The following is a 13865-nucleotide window of genomic DNA, read 5'->3' as shown; positions in this document are numbered from 1 at the left end:
CTACGACCATATGACCTCCTTTATGGTGAGTTTGGTGGTCAGCGTGTCAGGCGCAGCGCGGCTTTTGTGGGAGGGGTGTTTGTGGGAGGAGAGACGACGACGAAGAGGAGGAAGGACGGAGGCAGCGGTCAGGGGCATTACTGCGAACCAGGGAAGAACAAGCGCGTTGCTCCTCGTCTGCTGCTGCGGCGGGTGGTTTCATGTTGAAGAGGAGGAAAACAGCCATCCTTTCTCACCCCAAAGCGGATTTCAGAGATTCTTCGGAGCAGGATGTGTACTCCGTGCTGCGTCTCGCAGGTGAGGAACAATAGACAGGCGGCTGTCTTGTGTTGTCCACCGGGTTCAAACGCTACAACGAAGCGGCTGTGGCGTCCAGAGCGTTTAGTCTCGTTTACACTTCGTGTCAGCGTTAATTTCAGCTCGACCTTAGCTACTGAGACTTACCTATTTTTTCCCCTCTCCTCGTGGGGAATGTTTGCCCGCCAGTTGCCCTGATTAACTCATAGCATGAAAGAAATGCATAATTCACGCTGTGGATCCACTCGGTAACGTCACCGTGGGGATGAGGACAAAGCGAGCCGAGGCGAAGCTAGCTGAAACAGCGCTGTAAACGAGATACTATCAAAACTAGCTGGACTGAAGGACGAGCATTAGGGTTTTCAAAGCATGCTGGTTCTCGACACATTCCTCTGGAAGCTGGCTATGAGTTGCAAACACCTCTTCATTGTGGGTTTTAGTTGTTGCATGTTTTCAACCATAATCCTGTTGACTCCTAAAACTTCACAGGAAGCTGCTTTTATTTTTTTTTAGGAGTATAATCTTGTTAAAGTTGCTTATTCACACTAAAGTGAAGGGGTAGAGACATGGAGAGAGCGTAGGCGAAATAACATGTCTGCGTTTATATTTAGAGATGCACCAATCACTTCTTTCCTTTTCGATAACAAGTTCCGATTTTCTTTGTGCTTTGACCTTCTCCTTTTTGTCAAGCGAGAAGATTACTCACAGTATCTTTGCACGCATTTGTTTATATGATTGTGATAGACTTAGAAAAAGTGTAAGCAGTATATTTTGTACTTGGATGTTTTTGTAAGCTGAAAATGGATAGAAGCTTTTTTTTCTTCTTTTCTTCCCCACAATTTGATGTTCCGATTATAGATTGGAGCCCATACTGGTGAAGAGGTCCAATCCTTCACATTTTAACTTAAAGTGTATAATTAATTTGTTCTGAAAACAAATTTTGCAGAATATGTTACGATAAGCTGTATGAAATTTATTTACATGTTGTTTGTGAAACTAGACTGTTGGACAAACCATTTTTTCTCTAGTAAATATGATTGGACATTGAGCAAAAATCCTAGTTGTACTTCTCAACTAGCTTTATTCTGAATTATATAATATCAGTAAAAGTGCGATTATTACTGTTATAGAAGGAATTGTGTTTGTATTTCAGTTGTGACAGCTATATTCACAAAAAAGTCTATGATTACATTTTAAATACTGTCATTTTTATGGCAATTATTACCATAAATTCTGACATTTTAAAAGCTATAGTGCCCATCCCTTATTTCTAGGACATGTCAAGACATGTCCATAGTTCACTGAGATTTAGAGAGGAGAGAACAGGAAGGGAGAACAAATGACAGAGAAGATGCTGCATTATAAATTATTTTCATTTTTAAATGTTGGCAGCCTTTTGGAAATGTCTTTATTTTGATATTGTTTTAGCAATGTCAGTCATGCTAATAAATAACTGGCTGGAAGCAGCAGGGTAAAACTGAATGCTTCTATTATAGTAAAACTCTTAAAAAGAAATTGAAATCAGCTAAAATAGGGAAGCTTTACAGAACCTTTGATCGGAAATAGGCCTCAAAATTCTGATCGGTTTGTCTTTTATTTGAACCGTTAAAATGCTAGTTGGTATAACCTACATTTTCCTCCCTTGTTGTTTTCCGTCATCACAATGTCTCCAATACTCTTTGGGATTTTTAGCATCTCATCTCATCCTCTAAAATCGGCAGCAATCAAGAGCAGGAAAAGTTTTCCAATTGGTCAAACGCATTACTGACAAGCAGAGTGGGACTGAATAACACTTGAAATATAATAGCCCTCTCAATATAGCATCCAAGCGATCCTCCATGATAGTGATATTCCAACGATTTGATTATGCAGCTCTAATTTGTTATTGGATTAAAGTAATTGGGACACAATGCTATCCCTGAAATGTGAAGAACCCTATCGTATCGGAAACACTTTGTTAAAGGCAGCGGACTTGTATACCGAGCCTGAGAGTGTTTTCTTTAATGCTTAGTGCCTTTTTTTACAACTACCAGACTGATACTGACCGCAGGGTCACTGCTGCTGCTGCGTTGGTCTGGGCAGGAATTTAATTACACATTCACCCCTCATCTAAGGGGGAGCTTACTTCCATTTCCTGTGCCTTTCAAAGAGCCGGGATGATGGAAAAGGGGCAGGATTAGGAGAAAATGAATGGCAAACAATAAGACCAGTTGAGAGTTGCTGCACGGGGAGTGTACTAATCCCTGCCACAGACAGCCCATTTGGTCCGTCACCATCTATTTGTGTACTTCTAATTAACTTTTTTCTCCATGCTTATGTGCCACACTTGAAGTTTTGAGAGGCCCAGCCTGATGTGTGGTCCGGCAATTTCCGCACTGCCTCCAAGGTTGGAAATTGGAGATGGGCGAATGTTGTTTGGGTTGGATTCAAAGTGAGGGAAGAAGTAATGGTGTAGAAGGACATCTTTGAAATCTGTCACTGAGTTTAGCAATCTATGAAATGTTGGAGTGGCAACAAGACCCATGGATAAGCTTCGGCCAGGTGTCCAAAGTGCTGTGGATGTTGAGAGGCAATGTAGGACACGTCTGTAAGCACTGTAATGCGGAGGTGTAGTAGCTATGGGTGGGTCTCAGTAGTTAGAAGAAAATTAAAGGTTATTCTTTGAGAGCCATATTTTGCTATTCTGCTCCATCCTCCTTTCATTTCACACTTGTAAACAAACAATTATGTATCCATCTTCTTAATCATAGTGTATCATTTTATTTGTATTTTTAGAAAAGTCTAGATCTCATGTTTTATTTTTATTTCAACTGTATCATCTGCTAATGTTGTATCTTGCACCATACCTCTTTTGAATTGAAAATCCCCTTTTGGGCCAGTTACACCTTCTTACATATGGGAGGTTTTGATCCTTGCTGAAACAAAACAACAGAGCCAACCACCTGCACATACACAGTATAATCGTGTACCGTATTTTTCGGACTATAAGGCGCACTTAAAAACCTTCAATTTCCTCAAAAGCCAACAGTGTGCTTTATAACCCGGTGTGCCTTATGTATGGACCAATATTGAGCCACAACAGGTCTAGCAACTATGGTAAGCAGCCACCGACTTCATTTTCGCCCGTAGAAGAAGAAGCGCGTGGTGCATGCTGGGATAGTTGTCAGAATGCTGGTTTGTTAATAAAGTTTGACTGACCTATCTGCCTACCGACCTGATGATCAGGTCGTCTGCAGGTCATTTAGCACCACGTTCTCCACCAATATGCTGTGCGTGTACGGAGAAGAATGACGGTCGTCCGGCCACGCCCCGGCCCAGTCGCAGAAGGCTCTCTTCGCCGACCGGAGTCGAACTGTTTTGTTGACATTCTTTATGTCAACAAAGTGGCTTTAGACATTCATCTGGGGTGCTTCGACTAGGGTTACCAAGGGACCAGCCCCTATACATTTAAAGCCGGGGGGTTGCGGGAAGAGGGAGACAGAGGCTGCGGCGGCAGCGTGTCGGTTGGCCTGTGTTACCCAGAAAGCAGTTGGGCACAATATCGCAACGCCAACACCATGAGTGAAACAATGACTGAGGCAGACTACTATATAAAGTACTCGGGGACCACTTCTTTATTATTACACATCAACATTTGTAGAGTACAGAACAAATCGCGTGGCAACCCTAACTGTAGCGTCTATTCTATGCGCCTTATAATGCGCTGTGCCTTATATATGAAAATTTTTTTAAAATAGGCCATTCATTGAAGGTGCGTCTTATGATCCGGTGTGCCTTATAGTGCGGAAAATACGGTAATACATATAATCACATTTTTACAGCAAAAGTTAGAAAATTACTTTTAGCCCTCGGCTGTAAAGGTTTGTACAAAATGTCCTGCTGGTGGTTATGAACTGAGGCATGACGGATGCAAGCTGTGCCATGGGAGTTGGCTCGTTTTGCCTTGAAATGTCCTTAAATAAAACGAGTGTTTTTCACTTTTAAATGGTTGGACGTCTCTTTTGGAGGACAAAACACATTTGCTATTTTTCTGTCATCAAGGTGGTCAAAAGTAACCAAACCTATTTAATTTAAAGGTCCTTTATCACTAAATCTAACTCTTTTCCGAACAAGTGTTTTCATTTAGTTTGCAGCTCTCTTTGAGGAAAGACGGACAGATATTTCAATTAGTTTTTGTGATGTAACAAAATCTGCAGAGTAGTTTTCCTCACCCCATTGATTTATTGCCGTAGCCTGCAGGATTTACGATGCCCGCCGTCGTAACACGGGCATGACATGCCGTTAGTCTTCAGCTAACTCTCAGGAATTTTTCCTGAAGTCAGCGGCGGCAGGGGTTTGTTTTCCCAGTGGGACATTACTACCTGTCCTTCATTCCTGCAGTGTCTGTCTACTATCTGATGGCACAAATGATGTCTACAGTACTTTACTTTTCTGTTGGATTTCATGTCTCGCAGTACAAGGAACAACATCAGCCAGAAAAACCTTACCCATGCATCTCTAATTAGCTCTGTGGTGGTGAGTTCACTGGGACAGACCCTGTTTTTTTTCCAGTCTGTGTATTATTTCTTTAGGTTTTGTGTGCACTTTTATGTTAGTGAGCAAGGTCTAAAGTCAGTGATGCAACATAGTGAAATACCAGCTAGCTCTGTCTAATTTGTGGCTTTTCAAGAAAAACAGCTAGTGATAAAAACATTCACTTTGAAGGCGAAACTGGCCTTTGTGTTGGCATAAACACAGCTCGACGGTAGATTTTCCTGTATCTGTTGATCTCATATTGTCTCGCCTTCCTGTTCTGGTTCAGTCTGTTTCCTTTGTGACAAAGAGTTTCATCTGTGAGGAGTTTCATGATCATTGCCCTCAGTTATTCCTCTTTACTGTAACTCAATCCTCCCTTTTAGTTCAGCTGTTTCCCAACAAACTAAAGTTTCCTAGCTGCTGGTTGTATCCAGGGGATCCGTTTGCAAAGAGAGAAGCAAAGATCTCCCTGTGTGTACAGGGAAACGGAGCACTGATACATTTTTGCTGTGTGTATACAGCTGCCTGGATATACAGACAATAGCAGGACTGTCACTCACCGTATGTGGAGTAATGGAGTCGTATGTTAAAGCTCGTTTTGTTTCGCCTGCATCACTTTCATTTCACTCTGCTGGCTTCCTGCGACTGCCTCCAGCACAAAGCATTGGATGTAATCTGAGAAAAATGGGTGGGTCGGCAGTTTTATCTGAACTTTTGGTCTGGGATGATTCATTGTGACCAACTTATTACAGATGTTATGAAGTGTTGTCACTTTGAGGCATCATATTTAACCACACGATGCAGGATAAGTGAGAGTTACTGTTTGTGGTAGTGAAAATATGGCTGCAGGGCTTTGCTGTGTCTGTACTGCTGCTTTTGACAGAGCTCACATTAGGTGTGAGTCACGTCTTTTCTCTCTGCCATGCTTTTTTTCTTTTCTTTTTCAGACCCAGTGTGTTTAGGTGAAACCGAACGGTGTTGGCTTCCTGCTCCCACAGGTCTCCGACCTGTATTTAGCAGTATTTTGACACCTCTGCTTGTTAGAGGAACTGCTAGACGGAGAAGCCCCGTACTTTATTGTAAATCTGGCTGGGATTTTCAGCCTCGCTGTGCGGACAGTGGCTGACCTGAATTTGTGATAGGGCTGTTTGTATTGTGTAAGCGGTTGCTTCTCTGTGGCTACGTGCTGCACAGCCTAACCCTTCTGGGTTTGACTGAGGTAGGCCAAACAGTGTTGTTGTTTTATCGCTTTGATTGGCATTAATAAGGCAGTGAAGAGTATAGGAGCATAACACAGCAGGTATCATTAGTTACTTGTCTTGCAAAAACATCCACATTGGTTTCACGTTCTTTCACATCTTAAGCAAATGTGCTAGGCCAACATCAAGAAGATTCAAATTTAGTAGAGGGGAAATCTCCTTTGTGTTTCAAATGGCGTTATTGCTTTTTTCTGAAGCAGTATAATGGGAGCGAGTGGAGAAGAAGGTGAACTGTGGGGAAAAAAAGAGAAAAACTCAAAAGAGATAATGGTTACCATCCTAGCAACGCAACAAAGACTGATGAAGGGAGTGAAACACAGCAACTAAGATAAGAGAGAAGTAGACCAGAGTTTGTCTACACTGACTGTATTGTAAGATTTTCTGAGAATCTGTCCTTGGTCTGACTGAAGACAGGCGTGGAAAGAGCTGTGTGGGGGCCGGGCTTGTGCTGTTCAGGATGAATAGCTGCAGCACCAGGACAAACGGCTGGGAGGCTGCTGATCATATGTAAGTTGGTGGTTTGAATTGCAGAGAGGCCAACCACCTGTCATTATACTGGCGAGGGGCACTAGCAGTGAGGGAGGCCGGGGGAGTGGACGGCCTGTGAAGTGGGTAAGGTCAGCGTGGGTTGCTATGGGTACTCCTTCTGCATCTGGGTGTGGAGGAATTCCTCAAGACATTCCCATCTCTCGGATCCCTCTCCCTGTTCCCAGATCTGTTCCTCGGTCTGCTCTTTGCCCGCCTCACTGTGTGCAATCTGCTGGCGAAACACCCCCTAACTAATGAAATCTAAACAACATCAGATCCTCAGTTGTTCTGTTTTTTTTTCTCTACTTGTATGCAGCATTTTGTGGTTAATTAATTGCCCATTGATAGAGACATGCGTCTGCAGCAGACACTAGAGGCGACAGCTTGCCCTGTTCGGCTGTTGTATGCAAATGGAAACCAGGAGGCACAAACATCGAATCAAGGCTAAACTTCATTCATCCTTCATTCATCAAAGTGGTTTGTGAGAGAAGACGAAGACGTTAGGCAAAGGTCAACGGGTTTTGACTCGGACCCGTGACGGTGACATAGTGGACTCTGGGCCACATGATCTACGCCTGTGCCACCGCCATGCCTGGCAGAGAGCTACTTTAACTGTGCTTTTATATATAAAAGTAATTAAATAGATTCTAAGTTTGCCAGATTTTCTCTGTTTATGAATTTCTACAGCAGAATAAACCTACCAGTTTAAGGGATGCTTCTTTAAAAATGCTCTTAGAGTCAATGGGTCCCAAATTAGTTATCTTTTTAGAGTTTATTTTAGTAAAATAAACACCCTTTTGTTGGGAAATAAAAACAAAGTTCGTATAGTGTATATTGTGCACATCTGAAGGCTTGTGGAAACGACAGCAGTGAGGATAATGGAGACGACGATGTACAAACTCAGAGTAGCAATCCTGTCGTGGGCCGGGCAAATTCGTCAAATTTAATTTTTCTGTCTCCTCCTCTTGCTCTTCTAGTTGGAAAATTATTTGAGTCTTATCTAGTTAGACAGCTGCTTTCATCTTTACCTCGACTAAATCTTTAATCATGAATTCGTTTCCCTCAGTAACAGCATCTACACCAAAAAATGTTGTCAGCTGAACCTGGTAGTGTTTACATATGCTGCATAAACTGATCAGAAAGAGATTGATATTTTCCTACTTGTTCACAAGTCAGGACTGATTTTGATTCAGTTCTTCTTCATAATGTCTGCTTTCCAAAGGCTTGAGCCCATCTTTTAGACAAGTTTGTTTTTCAAAACCCTTTTGAATCCGACATATAAAATCTTGTCTATAAAATCTTAGTTTTATATGTGCTCTCTTTGTCACAGTGTGTAAAATAAATGCTCTCTCAGGATGAGCAACTGAGACAGAGATGCAGTTTCCCCTGCTTTAACAGAGAAAGGAGACAGTTTTGGTTCTGCTTTCAATCAGGAATCTGTAAAGAGAGCCATCAAAAAGACAGCGCTCTGCTCTGCTATGAAAAGCCAGAGCTCTAAGCAACCATGCTGGAGCCCGAGGTGATGGATGGGTAAATAGTTGGACAGGCAGCAGGAAGGCTAACGGGAAGATCTCAAGGCTGGAGAAGCAGGGAGTCAGAGACCGAAAGCTTTATTCCAACAATGTGTAAGTTTTGGTGTACATTTGTCAGTCAGGTGCTAGAGGGTGTTTTTAACACATTAATAAGTGTTAAAAAAAATCCCGTGAGGTGTAAAAGAGTGCTTTCCTATTAAATAAAATAAAAAAAAACCTACAAACACAGCAAATTCCTGCTCACGGGACATTGTTCTTGTAATGACACACAAAGGCTTATTAAAAGAAAAGATGAAGCAATCACCAGATAAATGCTTTCTTGTTTATGCTGGAAACCCACAGGAAGTGCTGTCCTCCTGCTGCTCTCGAGTCGTGTGTTTCACAACTTTCCTCTTGTGCAGAATCTTTAAGTGACAACAATGTTTGAAATTGCATTTAAACCTCCAGAAAGAATGAAACATTAAAAATGATCCAAGTTAATCTTTTGTTTTTGTGGTTTTTGAATCATAAGTGGATGAATCAGATAGATGTACAGATGGAGATCACAGGGTTGACCTCTTGGCACTGGGTGAGGTGGCTGCAAAAAAAAAAAATCATAGAGCGCCTTGCTTTCTAAATATAATACAAAGACTTCTTTTATGTAGTTATCCTCCTCCTATGTGACGCCCTGACAGAGGAAACAGTGCAGGCCTCTGTGCTCGACTGGGTTTTCATTCTCCGTAGTGACGTGCAGAAGAGAGGCTGTTTGTCTCTCGTGGCTGAAACCATGAATGACCAATATGAACAGTCACTTGTGGTTGTATTCAAGTTTACTACTGGTTAAGGAGATGCTATGACTCTGTATTGTTGGATTTTGTATTTTTCCAGGTTGAAAAAAACGTCATTGTTTTCAATCAGTTGTTTTAGTTTGACAGTAAAATTGGTTGAACAAACTCAATTCCCTTCTGATGAACCAAAAGTTGGTTAAAAACGGCTTTGAAGCGTTTTGGGCAACTTGGACCCTCTTCAGTGTGTCTGCATGGAGACGACTTGTTTATAAGGGTCACTTATAAACAAGATGCACCAATCAGGTGTTTGTGGTAGATTTCCAGTCTTTGACTTTTGAAAAGGCATTATCAATTTTTGGATGATTTGATTTTTTTTTTAAAGCGCTTTATTATGAGAATACATAAGAACAGAGTCACTTTGTAAAACACTTAAAGACAAAATATCTACACAGTTGAGATTTTAAGTTAGCTTTAGCATGTTATTTTAGCGGTTAGCATAGCTTGGCCATATATATATAGTCCCTTTCTGCTTCCAACTTGATCCAACCTTATATTTTAGCTGACAAGTCAAATAGTAAGGTGGATATTTTAACAAAGTGATCATCCTGTGTGAGGGTGAATAATTTTTTTATTAGAGGTTTGTGTCCACTCCCATCTTCCTTCTGTCTTTTGCGATAAAGATGGAGCCACCATGACAGACAATAGATCATTAAAATTGTTGATTCATCTGTTGTGTTCCTCCTCTGCACCTCACTGATTCTCTGGACTTGCTCCTGCGGTCGGGGAATTTGTCAGCTGGTGTGAATCATCGTTTTTAAAGCAAATTTATTTCAGCAGAAATCTTTTTTTTTTTTTTTCCCTTTTGGTTCTGGATGAACCTGCTCTTACTTTTTATGTTTTATGTAGACTTTAATAGAATTTGTAAATGACTTTAGAGAACTTTTCTCTCGTCCATCCACCACATTGTTTCTCCTGATTGTCAGTATTCATTACGTCTGAAATAAGAAGCTCAGCTAAGGGTGTCCTTATTGTGTTTGTCCAGCTGGCCTGTTGCTGCGGCTCAGCGGCCTGCTCCTGCTGCTGTAACTGCTGTCCGAAGATCAAGCAGTCCACTGGAACCAGGATTATGTACGCCTTGTACTTCCTGCTGGTCACCGTCATCTGTGTCATCATGATGTCCCCCACTGTGGAGGACATGATGAAAGACAATGTGAGTACATTATTGAAATAACTGATTAATTAACAAACACATTTAGAAGGATGTATGCAGATAATAACTGCTAAACTCTGGATTATATCAATAAAATACCACTTTGCTTACTGTTTTTAGTTTGCTGAATAAATCTCTGAAATGTGCAGCATTCCTCCCACTCTTTAAACCGAGAGTGGGAGCAAGTGTTTACTTCTAATAAATGACTTCTTCTGTGATTCTAGGATGATTGCATCAGTAAGATCTCTTTAATCACTCAAATTGGAGTTCTTCAGAGTAACTTCCTGCATAGTATAGTTGTTATTAGGCCAACAACCTTTAACCCAGATTTTGTCCTGTTGTTTTCTGAGTAGCTGGCTCACCGTCTCGCTCTCTGTTTCTAGTTTTGACAAAACTTTGGGGCAAACATTCTGTGAACATGAACATAAAAACACTGTACCACCAGTCAGACATGGTAGTGAGAGTCTGATAGTCTGTGGATGCTTTGATTCTTTGAAACGTGCAGTTTTTGTTTTCATTTATTGAACCCGGGGATTCTGCTGTGTACCTGGAAATCCTTAATACAGAAAATCCAGCAAGCAATTTGTGACCTCAAAGCTCAAATCCAGTTTAGTCAGTTTTTATAATTGTATTATAAACTCACTTAAGTTTATGTTAGATTTTTGTCATCCAATAAAGAGTGATCCAATTCATTCAGCGTAATGTGTTCACTGTACAACACAGAGCTGACCTAGAAAAAAAGGCCAGGAAATAAAAAAATATATAAATATATTTATAATGTTCAGCCATATATTTGTGTGTGTGTGTGTGTGTGTGTGTGTGTGTGTGTGTGTGTGTGTGTGTGTGTGTGTGTGTGTGTGTGTGTGTGTGTGTGTGTGTGTGTGTGTGTGTGTGTTAAAGGAATACAATCCTTTGCTGATTGTTACCGTAACAACAGCCAAGCTTCCTCTTCCAGAAGAGGCTCCTTGGTGACGATATTTAACCGCTAGTCTTCCTGTTTTGTGTATCCCTTTTCCAGTATGTGTTAAACATTTTGACAGGACCCCCTGCTGTGTGTTTCTCTGTGATACGAGGATTCTCTACAAAAAAAAAAAACAACCCAAGCACAAAATGGCCTCTGATAAACCCCTCCACACATTCAGGCAGACGCTGTCAGTGACACACTGAGCACAGTGGGAAGTCCCTCCTAAGAGAGCAGCCATTGTGTGTGTTGGAGTGCTGGTCTCCTATAAAGAGATTTACAGCAGTTTGAAACAGTTCAGCCATTCTTCTTGTAATTACAACACCATGGACATGCTAATATGATCCTTAATAGGAGACAAAAGCTCCAAAAAGGCTTTTTGCTCTTTGTCATGATGTGGCTCCACACGCTGAAGAGATGACGGCTTAATCTGCCCGAATCGAACATGTTCAGCTGTCATTTGTTACCTGTTGAAGTCCCCAAGCGGTGAGTAGTACAGATACCTTTCTGAAGAGCACTGGATTTCATTCATCTTTTACTTTTGAAAAAGACAAGCTTATTTTCATACATATTTATCTTCAAAAAGTCTGCTTTGGGAAACTCATTTCATATAATAAACCATAATCACTAGAAGGATTGACTGGGTAAAATTTATACCACAATTATTCAAACTATTGTCAGTGTTTGGTTCTTGCGATTTGAAGTAGCAGTTCAAAGTTTTTGAAAAAATTACATTCTGGTTACTGCTTTTGTCATCAGCAAAGTTATTTTAAATGCAATTCACTTGGAAAGAAAGGCGTTTTTTTTATTTTATCCTCTTTGTACTAGTTACTCAGCTGAATGAAACATGGAGGCATTAATAAAATCAATACACACATCTCCCATGACTGACTTGAGCTGTAGAATGTCTTAGAATTGAGATCATTTGTGTGATGCAAAAATCTAGCCTGTTGTACAGGGTGTGCTTGCCCAAAGGGATTTGTATGCATCGTGCTCTAATTACCTGGCTCTCTCTTTAGTTTTTCAGCATGTCAGTAGATTCCAGCGCTGTACAGCTTTATATGTGGTCTAAATAAATTACGCTCGAGCTTCTAAGAACTGCAGGCTGATTCCAACTCCTTTGCTTGGGCTGCCAACAAAAGAAGTGGGTGACAGAAAAAAAGTTACCACTCTTATTCTGTTTTCCATTTCTTTCCCATTTGACTTGGACCCTCGTCTCTGAAGCTGGCAGGTCTGTTCACCATATATCAGACTTCATTCTTTGCTTTTTAAATCCAGGAGCTGTCTCTTCTGTTGGACCTCAGCCACCAAAGTATAATTTCCTGCTGAAAGCCACACCAAGTTTCTCATTTTCATTACTCACCCTTGCTTTGCCTCTCCTCTTGTGATGCAGTTTTTGGAGCTTGAACCATGATTTTCTTCTCCCCCCCCCCCCCGTGTAGTTTGTTCCGTCTCTTGTCCCTCTTCACATTTTTCTGACTTGGTGACATAAAGCATTTAATTTATTCATCTGCGGCCTTTGTGTGTGTACACTGTCAGTTGGTTTTAAGGCCCCTCTAACAGGCTGCAGAGAACCGAGGATGAATGAGGGCTCCACAGAGAGACCGCACATTTGTTGCTGCTGCCTGTTCCGTCTTTCAGCTCATTTAGAGCCGTGACTCAGAGAATAGACACTATTGGGCCCTTTCACTGAGGGCACACTCAATACAAACATAAGCAGAGGTGGGTCTCTGTCCACTGCCACAATGATCTAATCCTGGTATTTTTTTCTTCTTCTTTTTGCTCTCTGGTTTTGCCCATCAGATCCCCTTCTACAACGAACTGTGCGAGAAGATGAATGCCGGGGAGAACTGCAAGACTCTGGTGGGATACTCTGCTGTCTACAAGATGTGCTTTGGAATGGCCTGCTTCTTCTTCTTCTTCTCCGTCTTCACGCTTCGGATAAACAGCAGCACAGGCTGCAGAGCGGCCATTCACAACGGGTAAAAATGAGCTGCTGTAGCTCATCAAATGTACAGTTGTCTGTAAGAATGAAATGCGGTCCCAAACCTCGTTTAGAGAAAATTGCATGCTGAGTCAGCAAGTTGTTCACAGATTTTGGTTTCACATTTATTGACTTAAGAACAGAAAATAAGATGATTGAATAAAAATCTAATTATTGAATAAAAATCAAATTGTCTTGACTTGTAAATATTTTATGATGCATCGTATTGAAGTACGATGCATTTATCATAATCGTGTTTACATTTTTACACTTGAATATTTACTTAAATAGTTTAATTGATATTACATTAGTTTAGATTTGACGATATATTTGTATTTCTTGCCTCCCTTGACGATCAGCTTCTGGCTGCTAAAGTTTATCCTGCTGGCTGGTTGTTGCACTGGAGCTTTCTTCATTCCCCAGGAGAAAATCTTTCTGGAAGGTAAAACGCCTTTTCTGCAAAACCAAAGGACTTTCTACTGTATTCCTATAAAGCCTGTTGTTAGGGCTGCAACTAATGATTATTCTAATAATTGATTATTTTATTGGTTATTCTGATGATTGATCAGTTAATCACAAAAAAAATTTAGCTGATTTTTTATTTAACTGTGTAGGCCTTTTTATTTTATATTAAAAGATGTAAATAAATAATTACATTTCTTTTTTTAATAAGAAAACAATCATTTTCTTGCCTAAAATGTTATAACATTCCTTTGGTGTTTGTTTGATCATTTGTTCTAAAGGATGCATCTGCAGCTAAAACATATTCCTAACATCAACATGTGAAAAGCTCAGGCCTTTCTGCCTGACTT

General features: G+C 40.8%; 1 protein-coding gene across 1 annotated transcript in view; it reads left to right on the top strand.

Moving 5' to 3' along the window:
• Positions 1–100: 100 nt before the first annotated feature.
• Positions 101–13865, top strand: part of serinc5 (serine incorporator 5) — a 20597-nt gene continuing 6832 nt past the window's right edge. The window contains exons 1-4 of the mRNA XM_008418832.3: positions 101–297; positions 9941–10108; positions 12873–13051; positions 13413–13495. Coding sequence (XP_008417054.1) covers positions 271–297; positions 9941–10108; positions 12873–13051; positions 13413–13495 — 457 coding nt within the window. The 5' untranslated portion in view covers positions 101–270. The remainder of the gene's footprint in view (positions 298–9940; positions 10109–12872; positions 13052–13412; positions 13496–13865) is intronic.

The sequence above is a fragment of the Poecilia reticulata genome, chromosome 9 (assembly GCF_904066995.2).
Source record: "Poecilia reticulata chromosome 9, P_reticulata-male-v2, whole genome shotgun sequence".
In the NCBI taxonomy this organism is placed as follows: domain Eukaryota; kingdom Metazoa; phylum Chordata; class Actinopteri; order Cyprinodontiformes; family Poeciliidae; genus Poecilia; species Poecilia reticulata.
Note: the sequence above shows the minus strand (reverse complement) of the source record. Positions and strands in the feature narration are given on the sequence as shown.